We start from the raw sequence: 23318 nt of genomic DNA on the forward strand, positions 1-23318 counted from the left end.
CTGAGGAGGACGACACAAAAAGATCACCAAAGACATCGCAATGTGAAACATCAGATTCCCCTCAGCACATTGACACAACTGACAGAGGTTATTAAACTGTAGGTGACCTATAAATATACACAGACCAGTCAATATACAGAGATCAATAAATCAAGGAAATACCAAAGTGAAGGTCTGAAGGTTCAACACCTGTTTCAGGTGATTTTAAAATCTTTCTTTTGAACCTTCTTTACAAGGTTAAACTATTCGTACTTCAAGAGTTTGTGAAATGATGCCAGAGGAAATGACAGTAGATTCATTTATGACTCCAACCACAAACAACTAGTTTTATTTGCTCACTTTTCATACTTTATCATCAACACTTCTGCTATTTGTTAAGTGATCAGTTTGTATCGTCATCATCCTCCTCTCATCTTCATCTCTTCTGACTGAAAGTATTTTCAGGTTCATGACAGTGTGGACACCATGAGGTCTACAGAAAGTGTGTCTCACCTTTACCTTCACCTGTCCACAGGTGTAAATCTGTTTACATGTTTGCACTGTGAGAAAAAGACTTGAGTTTTTGAGCCTTTATTTTTATTGAATCTGCCCAGAGAGAAAAGCGAGTATCAGTCTGGTTGTTGTGACTCCTCTGTTTTCATCTTTATTGGAAATGATGACAGAAATAAATGTTTTTCATTAAACTGTCTTCGGTCCTATTTCAACAACAAAGTGCTGTAGAAACTGTTAAAAACCAAGACTGTGGATATGGTTGTTCAATGTTTTCTTTTCTTACGATGCAATGTGTTAACAGCAGCCTGCATCATCCTAAAATATCTTAATTTAAATCACACTTTCAGTCTTTCTGTTAAAACTATCTCCAAATGTTAGTTAAATAAAATCAAATGGGAGAAATCATAAAGAGGCTCGAAGGAAGTCAGCCACAGCCAAATCCCTACACAGCGTAAGGCAGGTCCTGAAAAGTCAGCTGAATCGGAAGAACAAGGTCTGAGCCATCAACACATACGCCCTGACAGTCATCAGATACCCTGCTGGTATAACAAGCTGGCCAAAGGTGGAGAGAGAGGCCACTGATATCAAGACAAGGAAGCTCCTCACAGTGCATGGAGGGTGTCATCCGTCTTGCACCCTGTGACTTCACACTAAGCGGAGCCAGGAAGGCCGACACTGGTGAGCATCAGAGCCACTGTCCAGGATGAAACAACCAAGATCCAGGAATACATCAGGAAGATGCCCCCTGAAGATGAGCTATAAGTGAAGGATGGACCATCATGGAGGGATAGATGAAAGAAATCCTACCTGTGGCTGGAAAAGGATTGAAAGACAAGCACAGAAGCACTAATCATGGCAGCACAAGAGCAGGCACTTAGTACAAGATCAATAGAGGAGGGGTCTACCACACCAGGCAGGACCCCTGGTTCAGGCTGTGCAAAGATGCTCCTGAGACAGTCCAGCACATAATAGCAGGGTGTAAGATGCAGGCAGGAACAGCGTACATGGGATGCCATAACCAAGTGGCTGAAATAGTGTACAGGAACATCTGCACTGAGTACGGGCTGGAAGTCCCACGGTCAGAATCGAAGACGCCTCCTAAAGTGGTTGAGAATGACTAAGATCCTGGGGGCGAATGAAAGGAGGAATTTTTTTATAATTTACATCATTCAAGTAAAGAAAGAAAAGAAAACATTGAAATTATATTCTCCATTAAACTTAAGATATTTATATTTAACATTTCAAGTATTTTCAGACTTTAAGCTGCTAAGATTTTAAAAATAATGTACTATATGTACTTTACTTTACATTTTACACTTGTTTATACTTTACATATAACAGAAAAATCAGTCAACTCTGTTATATATTGTTATCTGTGTGCAGCTGGAAGACAGAGCTCAGAGGAACATGTGACATGAACACACACACATACATGCTCTCATACTTGAGAGTAATAAGGGAAAGAGTTAATGAGTCTAATTAGCCAATAAGAATCAGCTTTATTCATTTCTGCCTGGATACTGTGTTTGTGGCACTCGCCTGTTTGTGTGTGTGTGTGTGTGTGTGTGTGTGTGTGCCTCTTATGTGCTGGTTCGGACTCCTGTGTCTAGCTGAAAGACACAGAAGTGACACAGATCAGAGTGTGAGATTGGCTCGGCGAACCTTTCAAACAACTGCTATCTGTGAGAAAACGGTAACACCTATCAGGACCATGAGCGGCACCAGACCTTTGTGAAGATTGAAATATGTGGCCGTGATGACGAGTTAAACAGAATTTTCTCAGAGGAGTTCTTGAGCTTCTCCCACTCTAGCGATGATGTCATCCACTCTAGCCACGAACATTTCGTGCAATACACACCCATTATAAACTCAAAAATGATCAGAAGAAAGCTTAAAACTAAAAGTGATAATTTAAAAAACTCTTGACGATATCAAAAAGTTGAATACAAGCTTAATAGCTGAAAGGCTTGTCTACAGTTTAAATGTTGAGCTGTCTGTAGCTGAAGGTTTGCTGAGGTAGTTAAAGTTTAAAGAGGCTGAAGATTTCAAGGATTTGAACATGGTCTCCATTCATTTGAATGGCACAAAAACTCATAAAACTTCAATATTTATAAAATTGTAAATAGTATCAAAAAGTTGAATACATCCAAAAATCTACAGCAAAAGCCGAACGTTTTGGTAATTGAACGTTTTTGTAGGATAAAGTGTGAAGGAGTAGTTAGAGACCATAGAAAGGTGGAAGTATAAGAATAACTAGAAAATGCATTTCCTGCTGAAAATGCGTGTGAAAGCTGAGAGCTGAATGAGATTGCTGAAGAAGCTGAAGCAACTGCTGAAGATTAAAAGCAGAAATTTTAAGCTGGAGGTTGAATAGCATAAAATGGTTGAAAAAGACCTGAATTTCTGATGAAATGTTTAACAAACAGCATAAAACTAGAAAAAAAAAAAAAATTACAAAATGTACAAACCAGAAAAACATCTAAGTTTAAAGTTAAAATGCCTAAAAAGTATAGTGCTTCAAAAAATTTGATGCCAAAATGTTAAACTGGATGAGCTGAAGTCAGTTAGTTGTCAAAGCTGATAACTGAAACATATTGAACACTTGAAAGCCAAATGATTTACCACTATAGGTGGAAGTGGGAATAAAATGCCTTAAAAATGTGAAGAAGTAATCATTTGTATTAGTAACAGAAAGATGAACCGCATGTGATGTATTTTCCTTGCCACTTTCCTTTCTGACTTTCATTTTCCCAACGTTTTTCTGAAAGCCCTTGCTTTCGCTTTAGAGCTGCATCATCCATCAGCACAATGATGTAATAGTCAATCTGCACAGAGAGAGAAAGAAAAGAAAAGGCAATCATTTTCTTAAAAGTACACATTGCATAAATAATGTTTAGGTTAAGCAATCTGCAGGGCTCAGTACAATAATAGAACAAAAATCAAAATTGCAATTGAAACTAATATGATCTATTTTATTCCATTCTACACACTTTCAAAGCAGGAGAAGCCTCTGTGTTAATCGAACTGAAACCTATTTTCACGATCATTGGTGGTTTATCCTCATCTTCTGACTGGTGCAATAATACAGTCAAGAGCTTTTGAGTTTTCATCAAGGGACACGCCCGTGGCGGCGCGGCGAAATCGTGATCATTCGCCATGAAAAATGCTCTCATTCCAACACACACGTTCCAAACTGCCCCCAAATATAATAGGTCTGACAAGAGGCCCACCCTGAACACATATCCATGCTCATATTTGGTAATACTCATGGAAACCCCTCATGGTAATATGCACAATTCTGAAAAAGGAAGTGGTTATAATTCTGACATACTTTCTCCAAACATGGTCAGAGTATGCTTCACACCTAGATGATGCTTTCCTGTTAACATACATGGTGTCCTGTGATTCTGGCAGGGATTACACTGAAACATGTGTATTCACTGCGTGGTCTCTGCCTCCACCTGGTGGACGAGTTTGACACTGCAAGCAAAAATCCAATATCTTCAGTGGTTTTAACTCTATAATTGACAGCCTCACACTGTAGACATCTGCATAGCAATATTAATATTCACAGGGCCACGTACTGGAAACAGGAATTAACTATTGTGTGACAATCATGTCATTTACATGATATTTTCAGTGTAAGCTCTGACACAGAGCCTCCTGTGTGCCCGTTGTGTGGATTCTGCCTCCACTTAGTACACACAATTAAGCATGCATAAAAAATGCTTTAAATTTTATATGCTTGTGGTTCAAAAAACAAATTGACAGGCTAATTGATTCTAAGGAGTTAAATTCCTCTTCATGTATTTATATTAAAATGAAGTCATGTAATGTCTCCTGTTAATTTCAACACGACATGTCACATTCCTTTTATTGCTTAATTTAAGTTCTACTTGTGTTTAGATATGTTTCCTTTTTCTGAAAACTACAATTTTTCTGCTGCAACACAACCCATGCGGATGAATATAGTTTGATCTAGCATATTCATTCTGGTTGCATGGAGTTCACTGACAATTAGGCATGTAACTGTGACTTCTGATCAACGTCAATAACCTACTGCTTTTCAGCAAGGCACAGTGTGATGTTTGTGACTCTTATATTATGAATACTTTGAACAATAGCTCTATTGTGGACTCTGAAATGATATGCACCTCACATTTAATTATAGGGGAAACAAGGATACATGTAGTCCAGCTATTACAATCATAATCATCATCACCACAGAATTCTAAAGATTTTTTCCACATGTGGCACTAATCCTTTTCTGTACAGGACAGATCCACAAGACTGTCTTGCTCTTTCGCACTCTGGGCTGCAAGGGCTTTGTCAGTGTCTGGCGAATGGGTTTTCCATCCTAGATGGGCAGTACAGTTGGCGCAGCTGGGTCTTCGAACCTTGAAGGTTCTCTTTGATAGCTTTGGTAACTTTATTCTGGACATCTAACATGTTCACTGCTGTTCCCTGGAGGCCGAGGTTAAGTCTATATAAGTGGCTGAAAATGCCAGGTGACTCATTGTAGCCAACCACTCAAAATCACTGAAGCAATGTGCCAGTTCAAACTTTGTGTCAAAAGAAAAAAACACCCGCATCTCATCACCTCATCAAAAAGTCAGCTTTTTCTTTTTTGTTTGAAGGGAGTGAGGTCATTTGTCGATCCACCATCTATCTCTTAACTTTCTTTCCATTTAATTCTTGCTGTTGCAAAACAGCTACCCATTTTGATTCTCCAGTTTTTGCCATGGATGTGATCTGTTAGCGAGCAACCAGACTGAGATAGCAAACAAAATTGCAAGTTCCTATCATTGGCTTATCACTGAGAAAACAAAACAAACACTGAACAGAAGAAACATTTGAAATAAAAAAGGAAAAGAAGGGGCGATATTACTTAATAGAGCAGTGTAAAGAAAGAACATTATTATCTAGACAAAGAGAGAAGACAAACTGTAGTTATGACTGAGACTGGAGCACTGTGGGCTGGTATGAGGATGGGATGTGTGGAACGTGCAACATGGAACAAAGTGTGAAACACCTACTCATGTTAGTGCACTGTGATGAAAGAAAAGAACTGATACTCTCGTGTGATGCCTCCCCATATGGAGTGGGAGCAGTAATAGCTCATCATACGTCCAATGAAGTGGAGAAACCTATAAACCCATGAGATGAAAGCTGTACCACCGATGGCATCACAGAGGATAATGAGGTGGGCTATACTGTTAAGAGCAAATGACTGTTATCATGTAGAGAGCAGGTAAAGACAATGGTAATGCTGATGCTCTTAGCTGCCTCCCACTTCCAGGGACACCTACTGGTCCATCACCAGAGGAGCATGTGTTAATGTTAGACCAGGAACAGAGACCATTAATTACATCATAACATCATAACTAAAGATCCCATACTCTCCAGAGTATGTCATGAGAGGATGGCCAAATAACCAGGACAGTGCCTTTATGTCTTATAGACAAAGACAATATGAATCTGAGTGTCCAGGATGGCTGTGTGCTCTGGGGAGCCCACATAGTAGTACAAGAACCAGGTGAAGTCATGCACCACATGCCAAGAACACAGACAGGCACCTGCGTGTGCACCACTGCACCCGTGGGAATGGCCAGAGAAGCCGGTGAAAAGACTCCCCATCGATCATGCAGGTACTTTTATGGGTAAAATGTTCTTAGTGATTGTGGATGCACATGCAAAGTATTCCCGGTGACCTCAGCTACATTAGCAGCCACAATAAACTGTCTAAGAAATAGTTCCAGTACACATGGTATCCCGGAGATGATTATGTCTGACAATGCACAGTATTTTGTCAGTGAAAAAATCAAAGAGTTCATGACACGAAATGGAATCACACATGTCACATCAGCACCGTACCACCCCTCATCCATCCTTGGCTGAAAGAGCTGTACAAACTTTCAAAGAGATAATGAAAAAAAGCAGTCAACAACTGGACTGGCACCTCTTGAGACAATGATGGGTAGGAAGTTGAGGTGTATATGGGATCTCATACACCCAGACTTAAAAAAGAAAGTGGAATCAAGACAAGCAAGTCAAAAAGCGTACCATGACAACATTTAGGAGTTTCTCCTAAATCAGCAAGGTAGGAGCTACTTTTAGCCTTAATATATATACAGGCCCTGAACTTTTACTTGAACTCTTGGCAGATGAACCATAACATACATGACTCCCAATTGGAAGTCCCGTCCCTCGTGACATCCTTCACAGGTTAAATGCACACTGATTACATTACACCACAGTAGCAACCCTAACCCTAAAGACTGTTATATTGAGGAGCTGAGTCTCACTGAGAATCAATAGTTGTGAAGGCAGTATTTGAAGTCATCACTGCAACAGGATTAGAAATTAATTCCGATCTGCAATCTAATCACAACCTGTGAGAGGCAGCAATGTGCCGCGAGGCATCTAATCCCCCAGAAACTCAAGAAGAAGAAGAAGAAGAAGAGGAAGAAGAAAAAAAGAACAAGAACAAGAACAAGAACAAGAAATAACGGCGGTGAACCGGATGTAAACCGAGACAGCCGACTAATATCCTGACCATTTGGCTTCCACACTTTCTCCTACATTGACGGACACACCGCTAAGCCCTGACCGGACCAACTGTTAAACCCAGTGTTGTTGTTCGTCGGGACGGGACGGACCAACATGGCGGCGGTGAGAACTTTCTCTGGGCAGACGGAGCTGATAATGGAGGCGGCGGTGGAGGCTGTGGTCTCCGTATGGCAGCAGAGACTTGGACAACGCGGGACCGACGGCGAAAACACCCGGGTGAGGACGGATGGTAAAACAAAATAGCCAGTTTAGAGGAGACGGGGGTAGGTCATCTGAGAGTGCTCGAACTTCGGAGGAAAATCCGCCGTCACTTCCTCCTTTGGTTGTAACGGTTACAACCGCAAACATCGCGTTAATGTGTCATTTAGCGTGGAAATTACTTTACGGTGTGAACTTAAGTAAAACTGAACAGACAACATAACTTTGCTGTTCACAACTTTGTAACTAAGAACCTTATAAAAAGTGTCGGTTGCCATCTTGTGTTAGACAACATCAAACAGGTTTTTTAAAAACAGAATTAACAAAAGTGAAGGAGGCTTTGTAATGTGGAAACTTGACTGAATATAAACACGTGGAGCTGATTATTATTAACAATCAACATCACATTAATACTAAGAAAGTGTCAGAAAGAAATTGAGGATACGCGAATGATACGATTTCTGGTCTTTGATTTTCAGAATAAAAGACCTGAGGCGTTAGACAGGTTGTAGTTCAATAACTAGCAAATTCCTGAAGACATATTGAATGTGCCTGTGTGTATTTGGTCTTTGTGGCAGTAGAGCCGTCTAACATAGAGTCTTCAAATAGCTGTTGCCAAGTTGAGACACTTACAGTTAATATCCATAAGGTGGTGATAGTATTTTTGTGTCTGTCAATGTATATGTGGGTGTTGTTAGGTACTGCCAAATCTTGACCGTGCAACAGCCCTTTAGAGTTGACAGGACCCATCAAAATGACCTCACTATAACAGTTTTTTACCAAATTTGTCCTCACAATTATAAACGCAAAGAACCACACATCAACATGCACACACAAGTAAAGGCAAATACACAGTGCTGATTTACCTTCGAGTTGCTGCCATACCTGAGTTATAAGGCAGAGTTAACAGGTCTACTTAGCAATGAAGGATCAAAAAACACGCTGATGTCAGTTGGTAAATACTTTCACCTGTGGAGGCGGTGACAGTGCTAGAGATGATCCATCACTTAATCACAGTTTAATATTTATAAATTCTGTTCTTAAGTGTTGCTACCATCACCTGTCAACAACAGCAGAAATGTAGGCCGCCAACATATTTGACATTTTCAAGTGGGCCGTGAGTTAATTGTAGACTATGACCTGATGACTATGACTTGATTGACTGATAGTTTCAGCTGTAGCTTGGTTCATGTTTGAGAGCAGGTCTAGATTATAAAAATGAACCTTGGGGAGAATTTAGATGAAAACACGTTTCGTTTGAAAAGGCCAACACACACTGCTAATGAATGGCGTGAGTCATAACAGCTGCTCTTATTATTCTCTATGTGCGTCCTTGCAGCCAGCGGCCAGGCATGTGCTGGCATGCATCGATGTGGCTCCTGTTCTATCTCCAGCCTCGCCACCTCTGAAAAAGCACTTCTTCCAGAGAAAAGGCTGTTTTGTCTTCCCAGCTCCCTTAGCAGCTTGACTTCCCTCTCCTCACCTCTCTATTGTTGTCTCTTGTGTGTGTACAATGGATATGGAGAGTTTACTTGTTCCTATTCGACAGTCACATTATTACAAAGATAATGGCAATAAAGGCACCTAGCGTGGCGCTGTGGCGGCACTGTGTTTTTCAGATTAACAGTTGATTGGTTGATACTATATCCAGAGATACAGAGGTAAAACACAGAACAGACTTTATTTTTAAACCTCATGTCTTGTCTCTTACAGATTCAGCTGACCGCCGTCCTTAACGTAATGTCCAAAGAGGCAGTTCGTAAAATCTGTGGAGTTTTCAGAGAGCTGTACATGAATTTAGAGAAGGAAACCGAAGCTCTGAAGGACGAAGTGAAACGGCTGGAGTCTGAAATTAAAAACCAGAACAACTCCAAGAAGAACCAAACTCAGACACATTATAAGATCAAGCCAGCAGGTCAGTGATCTAGACATCAGAGAGCCTGAACGTATCATAACATGAGAGGGGGGGATATTTCTGAAGCATCACTGTCAGAAATTTCCAAGGAAATTGAATGACTATTATATAACAGTATATAACACTTTAAACATTCATTAGATAGATATTAAAATGTGCACCTTTATTATTTTTAATATAAGGTAGATAGATCGATGAACACAACTATTAAGAAGATAGTGTAAAAAAAATCACAATTTGCGATATGCATATATACACATTCAATATACATTTCTATTTATATTATTATGCTCAGTTCAACATGAATCACATGCATCACATGTTAATAACCTAAGGCCAAAGGTTAACTTACTTTATTTCAGAGCTTTCAACTAACTGAACTTTGTGAATTTATCCCCAGAATACAGACACAGTGAAAACAGACCTTATTACTTTTAACAGCCCAGTGTAAACAAAATGTAAAAACTCATAATTTTCCTTCACATCATCTTACATATTTATCATCTAACTTTTATTCTGAAATTAAATCTGACATAGTAATCATCTGACTTTTATTCTGAAATTGAATTTGACATATGCATTATCTGACTGTATTTCCTGATGAACTGAATCTTACAGGTTGCCCCTCTCTGTCACTGGACATCAAGCAGCAAGCTGCGAACCCTGCAGCTCTTGCCATGGCCATCCTAAACTCCACCAAACCCACACACAGCAGCAGCAGCCCTCAGGTCCCTTTGGTCATCATCAGCCAGCCGCTCCCCGGACCAATCGCAGGGCAGAGCCAGCCACTCCCTGGACCAATTGTAGGACAGAGCCAGCCGCTTCCCGGACCTATCGCAGGGCAGAGCAGCACCTGCCCCCAGGTGCTGCAGGAGAAACCAGACCATCCCCCTGGTCAAGGTCTGGCTGACATTGAGACTCAAGTGGTTTTAGAATCGATTCAGATCTCCACAGACGCTGATGGATCACCAGATTCGATCCAGTCACACATGACATCACTTCCTGTGGTTAATGATCAGCTAACCAGTGAGCTCACAGGTGTATCAGTGACAGTCAGTGAGTACCTGCCCACACATGAAGAAGAACCAGCTGTGGATGTAAGTCAGATAATCAGTACTGATCAATATTGTTAAATACAATACAACAGTGTCACACTTATAAGATTTAAATATTCTTACACAGGTACAACTCATGAAGCTGCACCTGTTGGTTAATTACGTTATCATCATACTCAGCTTTATATTGAGTTTTGACCCCATCTGCTTTATTTTCTGTTCATGTGAGTTGCTCAGGTCCTCCAGGTTTACCTGTTGTCTCACCTGAGGCCTGCACTTCGAAGCAAGTTCAACATAACCAGGATAACTTTTACTTAACTGGCTTCACTGAACCCAACATTGACTGTCCTGGATAACCTGTACTACTAAGTTGGTTATCACCTGGCTTCGTTAACCCTGGGTTTGCCTGTCCTGCTACAAACTTGTTCATGTGACAGAGGGAGAGTTTTAATAATAAGCAACATCATCAGAACCATGAATAAATTATTAATATGATATGAAAAGAAACGCTGATACCTGGCAGTAAATTAGCGGTTACACAGCGGTTAAAGTGATATTCAAAAAATTGAAATGTGAACAATATGATCACGAGTGGAATAAAAAGACACGTTAGAAATATTTTCCAATAAATAAAGTCAAACCGAGTATATACTGTAAATAAGTGCATGAATTATCATTAAGTTACTTCCTTAATTACTGAGTGAATATTTTCGCTCTTTGTCTGATGATGAACAAACTATTATGAACATGTGATGCAGGTAAAAACAATGCTAGCCTGTTTCTGCTGCCAAAGCAGAGAGGAGAAAAGAAAAGTCTGAATTACATCTGACTGAAATGTTCATTTATAATCATGGAGATGTTGAACTTGCTTCGTAGTACATGCCTCTGTACTACGAAGCAAGATCAACATACCCAGGATACCTTTCAGTTATGTGACTTAAGTGAACCTAACATTGACCGTCCTGACAACCTGTACTACGAAGCAGGTTATCACCTGGCTCAGTTAACCCTGGGTTTACCTGTCCGGTTACGAGCGCGTTCATGTGAAAGAGGCGGAGTTGTTAATTATAAGCAGCATCGTCACAACCATATATTAAGTACTCAATATCATATTAGAAGAAACGCTGATACGAGGGTAAGTTCGGTTATAACCACATCAAAAAGTTATAGTCAACAAGGTGAAATGTGTTATCACATAACTAGGATAAAGGAAATATTTGTAAATATGACTATTAAAGTCAGATTAAGGATATATTGTAAATAGGTGGATGAATTATTAAGTTTCTTACTCAGTATTTTCTCTTCGGTCTGATGATGAACAAACTATTATGAACATGAGATGCAGATAAAACAGTTAAAGTTAATGTCAGACCGTTTCTGCTGCAGAGAGGAGAGAAAGAGGAGTAGTTGATGTCTGATGAGTCAGCCTGACTGAAATGTTTAAAAATTATAAATCAAATTTAAAATCATGGGAAATATTCAACAGGATGCGGATCATTGTTCTTATCAGACATCAGAGGTTTAGTTTTTATTTCCACCTATCATCAGAGTCTTCTCATGTTATTCTGAGCTGCGGTGATGGAAGAAGAGTAAGAGCATCAATACAGTCAGGAATCCTGTCGGATTGAAGAATATTTTACAATTAAAATGAAGCAATAATAGATATTATGTATTTATTTAGAGTGATAAACTCTCCTCTGTTTGTTAGAAGCTCTGTTTTAAAACCAGAGTGGACACATGTAAGGTCTGGAACAGCAAAACGATTCCACTGATTTACATAAATATCTGCTACTTGTTATTATTTATCACTTTATTGTAAAGTCTTTTGTCCCTGTCAGGATCCTGTAGGATTGTAGGCTCAGTTTTTCCAGGTATCTGATTGGTCAGTAGTTTGGCTGTTTACAGGTTTTGATCTGATCCTCTAGGTTAACCTGTGTCAGAGCAGGTTAGGAGTTCAGCGTAAGTTACCATGGTGATTTACTCCGGTAACAAGTGAACCCCCATCATAGGACTGAAAATCCACAGTTAAACCTGAAGTGACCTCGATAACCTCAAATCCTTCTTTGTAGTACAGAAGAGGGGACAAAAGAGTTTACAATAAAGTGATCAATATAAACGAGTAATAGATATAAAATGTAAAAAATCAGTGGAATAGTTTTCCTGTATGAGGTTTCCATGTGTCCTCTCTAGTTTTAAAACAAAGCTTCTAAAAAAAAAAAAGAAAAAGCACCGAGTGTTTATCACGCTAAATAAATAGCTTATATAATTACTATTATAGCTTCATTTTAATTGAACAGATATTCTTTAATCCGACAGGATTCCTGACAGTGATGAAGCTTTTACTCTCTTTTTCATAATAACATGAGGAGACTCTGTGACCACAACTGGAAATAAAAACCACACGCTGTTAATTATTTCCATGATTAAAAATTAACATTTCAGATGGGCTGACTCATCAGACATCAACTAGTCCTCTCCTCTTCTCTTTCTCTCCTCTCTGCAGCAGAAACAGTCTGACATTAACTTTAAATGTTCTCTCTGCTTCACATGTTCATAACAGTTTGTTCATCATCAGACAAAAGAGCGAAAATACTCAAACGTAATGATAATTCTTGCACTTATGTACAATATATTTTTACTCTGACTTTAAGAGTCATTATATTTAGATGTAGAAATATTTTTTTTATTACAGTTATTTAATTATATGGTTCACATTTCAGCTTGTTGATTATCACTTTTGGACGTTGCTACAACCAAATTTACCGGCAAGTATTAGCATGTCTTCTCAGACATATTAAGAACTTACTATAATTAACAACTGACTCTTTCACAGGAACGCGCTCGTAACCGGACAGGTAAACCCAGGGTTAACTGAGCCACTTGATAACAGGCTTCGTAGTACAGGTTGTCCAGGAGGGACAATGTCTGTGGCTCAAAGGGCATTAGCTGTCCCTTTTCCTGGGATGCTCTTAATGTGAAAAATCAGCAGGAAGTGAGGGCTTGGATTCACATGGACCGAAAAACAAAATAATAGCATCTGTATGAGACTTTAATGTTATTTAAATACCAGCAAAGTTGTTACTGAGAGAGGGAATCAGGTGACCTGATTAATATAGGTATTGATCAATCTGCCTTGATTAAATGATGAATGGTTTAGTCTGTAAAATGTCAGAATAGTGAGAAATGCTGATCACAGTTCAAGGTGACACATTGAAATCACTTTAGTGACACCAGAGATTTTTTTTTTTTAATTCATTATTATAATATTTATTTTTTGTCAATCAACAAATCATATCAGCCATAGTGACCTTTAAATGATTTAGCATTTACTGATTCAACAGACTCGTATATTCAAAGTTACTCACAGTGAGGGACATCACCAAAGCTTCAGAGCAGTAGAAACCTTGGTGTAAGTACTAAGTACTACATCTATTCAGTAAGTGAAGGAGATCAGGTAAAGAAGTGCAGTGAAAGTTCATAGTAAGAGCTAGTGAGACATGTTAGGGTGTCAGGAGAGGAGTTGCTAGAACTACACCTTCAGGTGTGAACAGACTCACAGCAGCTTGCAAGGATTTGGATGGCTAATGAAAGAATTTCTAAATTGTTTCCAAAGAAGAATGTCAGTTGTCTGGATTCTGACCCCATACCTTTGTATCCCAGAGAAGGAAACTTCCCGACGGCAACGCTCTGGGAAAAATGTAATCTTGATTATCATATATAAATAAATGATATGATAAATAATAATGATCAGTCCATGTTTATGAACCTACTGTTGATCACCATTCAATAATCAATGGTTCATGCTCTGTCTTTGTTACTGCAACTGTAACAGATGTGATAAACAAAGTGGTTGAAGTTTATAAAACAGGACTTATGTTTGTGTGATTAGTGTTTAAGACCTGTAACAGTAGAGTCACTGCTGTTCTGTTTTCAGGAGTCAGAGATGAAGATGGAAACTGTTGAAGAGAAAGGTGAAAAGAGTCAACCAGGTGAGACAGGTAAGAGTCTGAGAGGACATCACATTTTACTGAGTGGGATTCAGAGGGTCTCAAAACTAGATGTATTTCTCTTCTTGTGCTGAACCCGAGCAAAGATTTTTCTGGTCAACTGGTGGTCATTAGTTCAAGATGTTAGTAGACTGGTCGTCGCACATTTATGATATTAATTTATTTATTTAAACGTGAATTTGTGGGAGCATCAGAGAAGTGTTCAAGTCCAGGGCTGAGAAAATGTTATATGTAGCATGCTAACACTAAGCTACATTGTAGAGAAATACAAAAACTTAATAATGAGCCTTTTAAAATACATATTTTACAAGCTTGTGCCTGTAAACAACACCAGCAAAGCTGTAATGATTCTGAATGTGTCACAATAACCACCAGTCTGAGAGTGATATGTTTCAAAATATCACACAATTATCAGACCTGTGAACTTGTAACAAAAACCCTGTAGTGGGAGTGTGAGAGTTTGTGTGTCACCCTCTCTCGTCGTTCTGTAGCCTCTCAGTTATCCACACTTTGGATTTCCTGCTGACATGTCATCACAATCTAATATCCACAGAGACCAGCTGTGTAAACAATGTCTGTGACTGTGCCACTTCCTGTGCAGTTTGATTTTTTTTTTTTTTTTTTTTTACTGGGACCAACTGACCAATCAAAACTTGGTCAACCGAGACTCCTCAGTGGGTTTGAGAAAACCAGGTATATTTATAAAGAAACAAGTGAAATAAAACCTAACAAGACTGTTCCAAAGTTTACAGGCCCTGACAGCAAAAGCCCCGTCTCCTTTGGTTTTCCACCTAGACCTTGGATTGGCTAACTGAACTACCAGAGGGTCTCAGACTTTCTGACTGAGTTGATGCAGTTACATTAGTCGAGGTGGGATGAAATAAAAGCACGGATGAGTTTCTCCAGATCTGGGGATAAAATGAAAAACTTAACCTTGGCTGTATATGATAAAAACTGCTGCACAACTTTCCTCACCTCGGGTTCGAAACTCAAGAGATTACTCCAAGATTTGAGTGAGGACTAAACCGTAGGGTACGTTGGCAGAGGATGAGACAGAGCCAGCCATCGACAGAGAAGCATCTGTTAGATAGAGAGGACGTGATTCCTACCCACTTCTCCAATTTGTCGATGGGTATGTTGTGGTCTTCTGTGGAAAATGATGTTTAAACTAAGATCGAACAATCACCTTCATCTTCAGTCAATAGAAGGTCATTACAAACTTTAAGGATAGTTGTCTCAGTACTGTGGAATGATCAGAAGCCAGACTGGAATATTTCAAATAGATTATTATTTGTTAAATGTATTTAACTGTAACTGTTTGAACACAACACTTTCTCCAGAGTGGTAGGATCCAAGTTTGGGTTTTTTAATGAGAGGTTTGATATGAACAGTTTTTAAAATAGGCAGGGACAGAGTCTGTTTACACTTGATAAAATGGAAGGACCAATAGTCAGCACAGCCTCCTTCAGTAATCTTGCAGGCACCACATCCAAAGGGCGAGATGAAGGTGAAGTACGGGACAGGTGAATTGTGAAGGCGGGTGCTGTCAGTCTGCAATCTGATTTGTTTTTTGTTTGTTTTTTATTTTAATAAAGAAAAAAAATATCTTAAAAGGTTCACAGAAGTCAGGTGAAGAAATCAAGTTATTGTTAGAGGGGCACCAACACTCCTGTGAAGCACTTTATTAGGAACACCTGTACATCTGCGTATTTGTGTAATTATCCAGGCAGCCAATCGTGGCAGCAGCAGATCAATGTGAGGAGCTTCCTTACGAGGAAAAATGTGCCACAGTGACTTTGACATGATTGTTGGTGTCAGACACTGGTCTGAGTGTTTCTGACACTGCTGATCTCCTGGATTTTCACTCACAACAGCCGCTAGAGTTTTTATTCAAAATGGAGCAACAACAAAAGCATCCAGTGAGCAGCAGCTCTGTGTTGATAAGAGACAACAACTGTTGAGAGCAGAAAAGCTTCAGAGTGAACAACACGTCCAACCTTGAGGTGGATGGACTACAACAGCAGAAGACCCCCACACCACACCCACCCACCCACTCTCCAGACGTGAATCCAGTAGAACACCTTTGGGATGTGGTAGAACAGATTGGCAGCATGAATGAAATGATGTGATGCATCATGTCAACATGGAGCAGAGTCTCAGAGGAAAGTTCCAAAATCTGCTGGATCCATGACATGAAGAACTGAGGAACTACCCAGTGTTAGTACGGTGTTCCTAATAAAGTGATCAATGAGTGTATCTCATCCAGGTGGGGGGTGATTAAAGTAACATTTTCAATAGTGAACTGATAGAAATGAACCAGGTTTTGTTTATGGTGATGTTTTAATTATTGTTTCCTGGCTCTGAGTGTGTTTTAATGTAAATCCTGTTTCTCTGCAGGTCTGAGTGAGGAGGAGCAGAAGGAGGTGGAGAGGAGGAAAAGGCGGGAGTTGTATAAAGAGAAGAGGTTTTTCTGCGAGCTCTGTAACAAAGGTTTCCACCAGAAACACCAGCTGAGGAAACATGTGTCCTGCCACCTCAAACCTTTCCCCTGCAGCTCCTGTGATAAGGGTTTCTACAAGGCCAAGACTCTGCAGAAACACCAGCTGAGCCACCAGCTGAGAGAGGCTCAGGAGAACGACCCCGACAAGCTGCTGCGCTGCAACCAATGTGACAGGAAGTTCAGACTGCTGCGGCAGCTCCGAGTCCACCAGGCATCTCATCGCCATGAAAAGACGCCGCTTAAGTGCAACACCTGCGACCGCACCTTCACCACCTCCAGCGCCCTCCGCTATCATGAGGTGTCGCATGCCAAAGTCAAGCCCTTCATGTGCGACGTCTGTGGGAAGAGTTTCACCAGGAAGAAGAGCCTCCGAGAGCACCAGACGGTCCACACTGGTGCCCGGCCGTACCCCTGCCAGACCTGCGGGAAGAGCTTCTCCACTGCCAGCAACCTGCGCGTCCACAAGAGGTCACACTCAGAGGAGCGGCCCTTCAAATGCAGCGAATGCGACAAGGCCTTCAAGTGTAGGATGGGTCTGCTTCAGCACCGAGTGGTTCATTCCGGAGAGAAACCCTTCATGTGTCAGACCTGTGGGCTGAGCTTCGGACTAAAGTACAACTTCCAGAGACACCTGCGCCTCCACAACGGAGAGAAACCCTTCAGGTACTCACAACAACACAACACAACACAATGGAGGGAAACCCTTCAGGTGCTCACAGCAACCAACATGACACAACACAACTTAACACACAATGGAGGTGGATGTAAATGTTTTAAAACTGAATAATCTTTAAAAACATTTTTAAAAACTCCTTTCATTGTTTTTGTTTTGTTTTTGGTATTTGTGTTTTGTTTTTCCTGTTGATGAGCCAGTGATTAGAACTTTAATGTTGTGGCTGACCTGACCACTTTGCTGACGGACCCCACCTGTACTTGTTTGCTATCTCAGTCTGATTGCGCACTATAAGGTCACATCCATGAAAAAAAATGGAGAATAAAAATGGATAGCTGGTTTGCAACAGGAAGAATTAAATGGAAAGAGAGTTAAGAGACAGATGGTGAATCAACAAATGACCTCTCCCTGTCAAACGAAAAAGAAGAAGTTGACTTTTTGAGTTATGTGATGAGATGCAGGTTTTTTTTCTGGACACAAAGTTTGAACTGGCACATTGCTTCAGAGATTTTGAGTGGTTTGCTATATTGGGTTACCTGGCCGATACTTTCAGCCACTTAAATGGACTTAACCTCGGCCTCCAGGGAACAGCAGTGAACATATTTAATGTCCAGAATAAAGTCAAAGCAACCATTAGAAGACTGGAGCTGTGGGTTAAGAGAGACAGATTTTGAGTCAAAGGAAAAGATTCAGCTTCCCATCACCGTGACCAAAGCTATTAAAGAGCACCTGCAAGGTTTAAAGACCCAGCTGTGCGAATACTTTCCCATCCCAGATGCACAGTAGAGTTGGATAGAAGACCCATTCACCAGACACAGTGACAAGGCCATGGCAGCCGTGAGCGCAAAAGAGCAAGACAGTCTTAGAGCGGCTTGGTAGACTGTGGCTCGGCACTCCACTGAGAAGTGGTAGAAGTGCAGTCAGTCAGTCAGTCAGTCAGTCAGTCAGTCAGTCTGTGCCGAAAAGAACTGAAAATTATCAGCGGTTACACTTCCAGCTCTGATATCACAACCTTTTGTTTATTGTGGAAAATCAATGATGCAATAACGAATACTTTTAAACTTTAGACCTCATAACTTTGTACTTTAAAACTTTAGACTTTACACCTTTAGACTTCAAAACTTTGGACCTTAAGACGTAAGACTTTAAAAGTGTGAGATGTTGGTTTCAGTCAAAGATTTTACTAATTCCATCTGTAAATGTATTTCTCTATAATGTATGTTTGCTGTTAATGTGGAGTGTAGAGAGCTGACAGGAAAGAGAAGATTACAGTTTCACACTCTGTGAAACAAACTCACTCTCACTCACTTTCCACCTTTAACATCCTGTGTTTCTGTCTTTGTGTCTCAGATGTGATAAATGTGGGGAGGGGTTCACAGGGACCTGGGCTCTGAAGACCCACATGCTGGTTCATGGTGTGGAAAAGCCATTCATGTGTGATCTGTGTGGGAAGACTTTTTTCTACAACTGTCAGCTGCAGAAACACCAGCAGCTTGTTCACGACAGTAAAGATGGAGGGAAGGATGCAGGGCAGGGGAGACGGAGGCCGACCGGGGTAAAATTGTTCAGCTGCAAAATCTGTCTGAAGAGCTTCAGCAGCAGCACCACGCTGAGGACGCACGAGAAGAGCCACGCAGAGAACAAAGAGTTCACCTGCGACACCTGCGGAAAGTCCTTCCACCTGCGACACCTGTACCTGTACCACATGAGGCAGCACAGTGGCGACCGACCGTACGTCTGCAGCGTCTGTCAGAAAGGTTTCCTGCTCTCGTCGCAGCTGAAGCAGCACCAGCTGCTGCACACTGGAGTCAAACCTCACAGGTGTGAGCAGTGTGGGAAAGAGTTCAGGACGCCGCAGAACTACCACCGCCACCTGCTGGTCCACACCGGAGAGAAACCCTACCAGTGTGTGGTGTGCAGTAGGAAGTTCAGGCAGTCCAACCAGCTCAAGTCTCACATGCAGATCCACACCGGCGTGAAGCTGTACTCGTGCAACCTCTGCAGACAGGGCTTCTCTGACTCCCGGCAGCTCAAGAAACACCGCTGTGGAGATGACAGTCTGAGCACGCTCGAGTCCTGCAGCAAGCGCGGAAAACACAGAGATGAGTTCCCCTGGACACAGGAGTTCACAAACCAGTAACACATGACATCTTTATTAGAACTCAATAAGGATCAAAAAGGTCATTAAAGATTAAACAATCAGTAAGAATCAGTAAGGTTCTACTCATCTTCTCTTTGTTTCTAAGAGAAATGTGCAGGTCGACGTCAGTCTCATGTCTGTGTTCAGTGCATAGTCAGTGGTTAGCTTAGCTTAGCATCAAGACTGGAAACAGATCTGACTCACAGACTCACCGCTGAAACTATGTCTTGGTCAACAACAGTGTATCCATCCTCCTAGTATTCAATACACAGATGTGAAGTTTCTGATATCCAACTGAAACAATCCAAACATGTTCCTTTTTAAGGGATTTATTATTTTGAATATGTTAAAAAAAAACAAAAAAAAACTGACAACTGATTTTAGAGATCAGAAGTACAAAGCCTTGGCTGGACAATAGTTTATAGTTTGAGCATCTTGTTTTTAGGGATGACTGGTCTGTGGTTTCACCCTGATTCTGAAGAGTTTACTGTAAACTGAGCTCAAAACTCACACTACAGCTGACATCAAGAACTGTTGCTGCGTTTTGCTGAAAATCTGTAATAATTGAAAATTACTAAATTAACACTTTGCACCCTGTTTCATTCATGCAGCAATAAACAATTTTTTTTCAGAATGGAGTTTGGTTCATAGACATCCTTCTCAAGTGTACTGCAATCGAGCTGCTGCCTGGACTGATCCACTTCTCCTGGGTGCTTTTCCAGACATTTGATTGGTACATTTATATTTTGATAGATACAGTCATTGGTGGAGAGTGAACCTGATGATGGAGTAAAAGATGATCATATGCATTTTTCCAAACACTGAAGATCAGAGTGAAGTGACTGTTCATAGAATCTGTTATTGCATTCATATTTCCTCATGTCACATTTCCATGTTTGTTTCAGCTGAATTTTGTTTTCAGAGCTTTTTTAAAAATCATATTAAAGGTTGAATGACACAAGTAGGTCCTACACTGATACAGCCCATCTGAAAAATAAACTAATGTGTTTATTTTGTACAGAAAATGTAAAGGATCAGAATGGAAAATAAAAACATTTGGTTTTTATAGCAGAAAATCACACATCTCCAGTGTTGTAGTTTTACTGTTTCTCATTTATAATCATGAAGAGATAATAACTACATTAACGAGAAAATATACAATGAAATGTAATATAACTGACTTGTTATAGTGTGTGAAGATTTAAGAAAGAGACAAATCATGAATTTAAACATGTTTGTTATGTTTGTGTTTTAACACATTTATCATCGTGTTTGTCAGATTTTAAATATTTAGTTTTGGGTGAGAGGACAAAAAATGACACTACCACAGTTTGATTAAAGCAAATAAAGTTTAATTTTAATAAGCTGGAGAAAGTCTGCAACTATAAACTCAAGGTTTATATTAATGTAAATATTGATTGATATGATTTTCAATTCATCACATATTCAATGTTGATCATGTCCCGGCACTTTGCTGGTTCTCTGGACTTGAGCTGTAATGTACAAGTCTTTAAGGCAATAGTATGTCCCTGCAGTACCAGCTCTGCAGGAACACCCTACTCCTTTAAGGCAGCGCCAGGATTGTGGGGCGCAAGCGCACTGTACGAACTGTTCATTCACGCGGGTATTCGGTGCTAACAGGTTAACCTCCGGTAAACCCGTTTAGCCTCCGGTGAGTCCCTGTTAGGCACAAGACTCTTTAAACATGAAGCCCCGTGGTGTCACAGTGAGCTGCCCGGCGGAGCTGTGACCTGTCCAAAGGGGTGTTGTTACGGTTTGCAGTTTGACTGTTAGCCTGAAGCTAACTTTAGCATCAGCTGTTACAGACGTCCAGGGCAACGGAGCTTGGGTGAGTTTTACAGAGACAGTATGAGGACCAGTGGACAGGCGTTTACATCTGGCCCATTAACTTGCCGTGAAGTATAAACGGACTTTAGCTCCGTCAGAAACAGTGGCCTAAAGAAGCTAAACCTTTAGCCCCATTGGCTGTAACCTGATCCGAGACTGAGGTTGCTAAACAAGCGAAACTATTTATCGATTGTCAGTTCAAACTCTGCAGTTTGTCTCTTTTAACTTAAAAAACGTTTCCGTCAGACTAACAAGAATTGTTGAATTAACGACGTATTTACCACAAACACCGTGTGTGTTATTTCCGGGTATTATCCACAAACAACTGCGGCCTGTACTACGAAGCCAGTTCAACATGCCCAGGATAGCTTTTAGGTTCAGGTTTAACTAAACCTAACATTTGGGTTCCCTGTACACTGTACATTATCTTGTTTCTAACCTTTGCCTCAATTTACAGTTTAGCTAACCAATGTTAGCTAGCTGATAGCGCCCATTCATTTCCAATGTTAGCTTGTTATCTTATTACCAATATCTAATGTTGGCAAACACTGGTGCTCAGTCATGAGCAGTGAGACAGTGAGGGATTAGTTGTTGTAAAAATAAGTTTTGACATCAATATAGAGTTTATTATTTCATGTTAATAGTCTTGTGTGGCTGTGGTGGCTTAGTCAGTGTTTTACCTTTTTGGTATTAGGTCTTTAATAAAACCCCCCTTGGTTTTCACCTAGGAATTCAGGAGTTTTATCTGGTTTGGTAATTGAATAACATTAAAATAAATGTGTGATGAAGGCTTAGTAATCGTATTAGCAGTGGTGGAAAGTCATTAAGTACATTTCAACTTTTTAGCTTCTTACATCTTATGAAAAACAGTGTTTAATCAGGGTCCTATTCCAGAAGTTTGAATTGTTAACAGTTCACCAAAAACTGATTTTTTTTTTTTCCTCCAAACTTCTCATATGTTGTAATTTCCATTAATGTTGAAATGATTAAACATCTCACCAAAAGTCAAAGATTAGAGAACAAGTCTAAATTGAAAACAGATTTGTGAACCAAAACTTTTTTCTTCTTTCCTCTCTGATTAGGCATCTTTAACCCCTCAGATTTATCTGGTGACCCTGTTATATTAAGTATTTTAAGCAGTAACATGCTGCTGACACACTGATGCTTCATTATCAATCATCTAATGATGTAATGTATAATAATACATCAGTCAGAAGGACTTTTACTTTAATACTTTAATTACATTTTGCTGCTAATACTCATGTACTTTTACTTAAATAGGATTTAGGATTTTTCATGCAGGACTTTTGCTTGTAAAGGAGTATTTTTACATTGCTGTATTGGTATTTTTACTTAGATAAAGGATCTGAATACTTCTTCCGCCACTGTGTATTATATTAGTTCAAAGGCATAATTACTTTATTGAACTCAGATTAGATTTCATTCACAGAGTCAACATAAGCAGGAGAGGTCATATTCAGCACTTTTTGGTGCCAAAAGAAGAGTAAGTTGAAACTTGTAAGAATTAGGACTTAGAGATGATAATTCAGTGTGTATTTTCTGTGGTTGTCATGCAGGCTTAATACTGAGCAGGATAATATGGGTGATGGTGACTTTTAAATGTATGTGTTATTACATTAGGGAAGCAGAGGGAGGTCATAAAGGCAGTAAGCAAGCAGGTGGAGGTCATACTACTTTAACCTCCTAGGACCTGGCGTCCACATATGTGGACCTCACATTTTGGGTTCTCTAGACCACAATACTAACTTTTCTCAACAAGGGCCTGGTGACCACATATGAGGATATTATACTGCCACTCAGTAATCGAAATTTAAAACTAATGTCCGCATATGTGGACATCATTTTTCTCAGGTCCCAATCAGCCTGAATAGCAAAGAGAAATTAAAAATGCACGCCATG

The 23318-nt window shown here is 40.1% G+C and overlaps 2 protein-coding genes across 5 annotated transcripts in view; both read left to right on the forward strand.

Moving 5' to 3' along the window:
* The first annotated feature begins 6956 nt into the window (after nt 1-6956).
* On the forward strand, nt 6957-20626 carry LOC111646699 (uncharacterized). 2 transcript variants are annotated; one of them, XM_023396260.2, is made up of 6 exons: nt 6957-7278; nt 8974-9175; nt 9794-10272; nt 14165-14228; nt 16635-17400; nt 18761-20626. In XM_023396260.2, the coding sequence occupies exons 1-6, from the start codon at nt 7156-7158 to the stop codon at nt 19548-19550; spliced, it is 2424 nt and encodes an 807-aa protein (XP_023252028.1). In that variant the 5' UTR covers nt 6957-7155; the 3' UTR covers nt 19551-20626. The 2 variants fall into 2 exon arrangements, with proteins under 2 accessions (XP_023252028.1, XP_087027204.1); XM_087171078.1 differs by having other exon boundaries at nt 14165-14219.
* A 500-nt stretch (nt 20627-21126) lies between these two features.
* The window catches only part of rnf168 (ring finger protein 168), an 11715-nt gene continuing 9523 nt past the window's right edge, over nt 21127-23318 (forward strand). The window contains exon 1 of one of the 3 annotated variants that reach the window (XM_023396264.1): nt 21127-21222. The gene's annotated coding sequence lies outside the window, so the exon portion shown is untranslated. Of the gene's footprint in view, nt 21400-23318 lie in introns of all 3 variants that reach the window. The other 2 variants (XM_087171074.1, XM_023396263.2) reach the window with 2 other exon arrangements.

The sequence above is a fragment of the Seriola lalandi genome, unplaced genomic scaffold (assembly GCF_002814215.2).
Source record: "Seriola lalandi dorsalis isolate HSWRI2012SDOR001 ecotype SW California unplaced genomic scaffold, Sedor1 jcf7180002054974, whole genome shotgun sequence".
NCBI lineage: Eukaryota > Metazoa > Chordata > Actinopteri > Carangiformes > Carangidae > Seriola > Seriola lalandi.

What these genes read in the sequence shown, in the direction of transcription:
- LOC111646699 (XM_023396260.2), top strand. Translation starts at nt 7,156, where the DNA reads ATGGCGGCGGTGAGAACTTTCTCTGGGCAGACGGAGCTGATAATGGAG. An exon ending in TTATAAGATCAAGCCAGCAG is followed by an intron (nt 9,176 to 9,793) that starts GTCAGTGATCTA and finishes TGAATCTTACAG; the next exon opens with GTTGCCCCTCTCTGTCACTG. An exon ending in AAGAAGAACCAGCTGTGGAT is followed by an intron (nt 10,273 to 14,164) that starts GTAAGTCAGATA and finishes TTCTGTTTTCAG; the next exon opens with GAGTCAGAGATGAAGATGGA.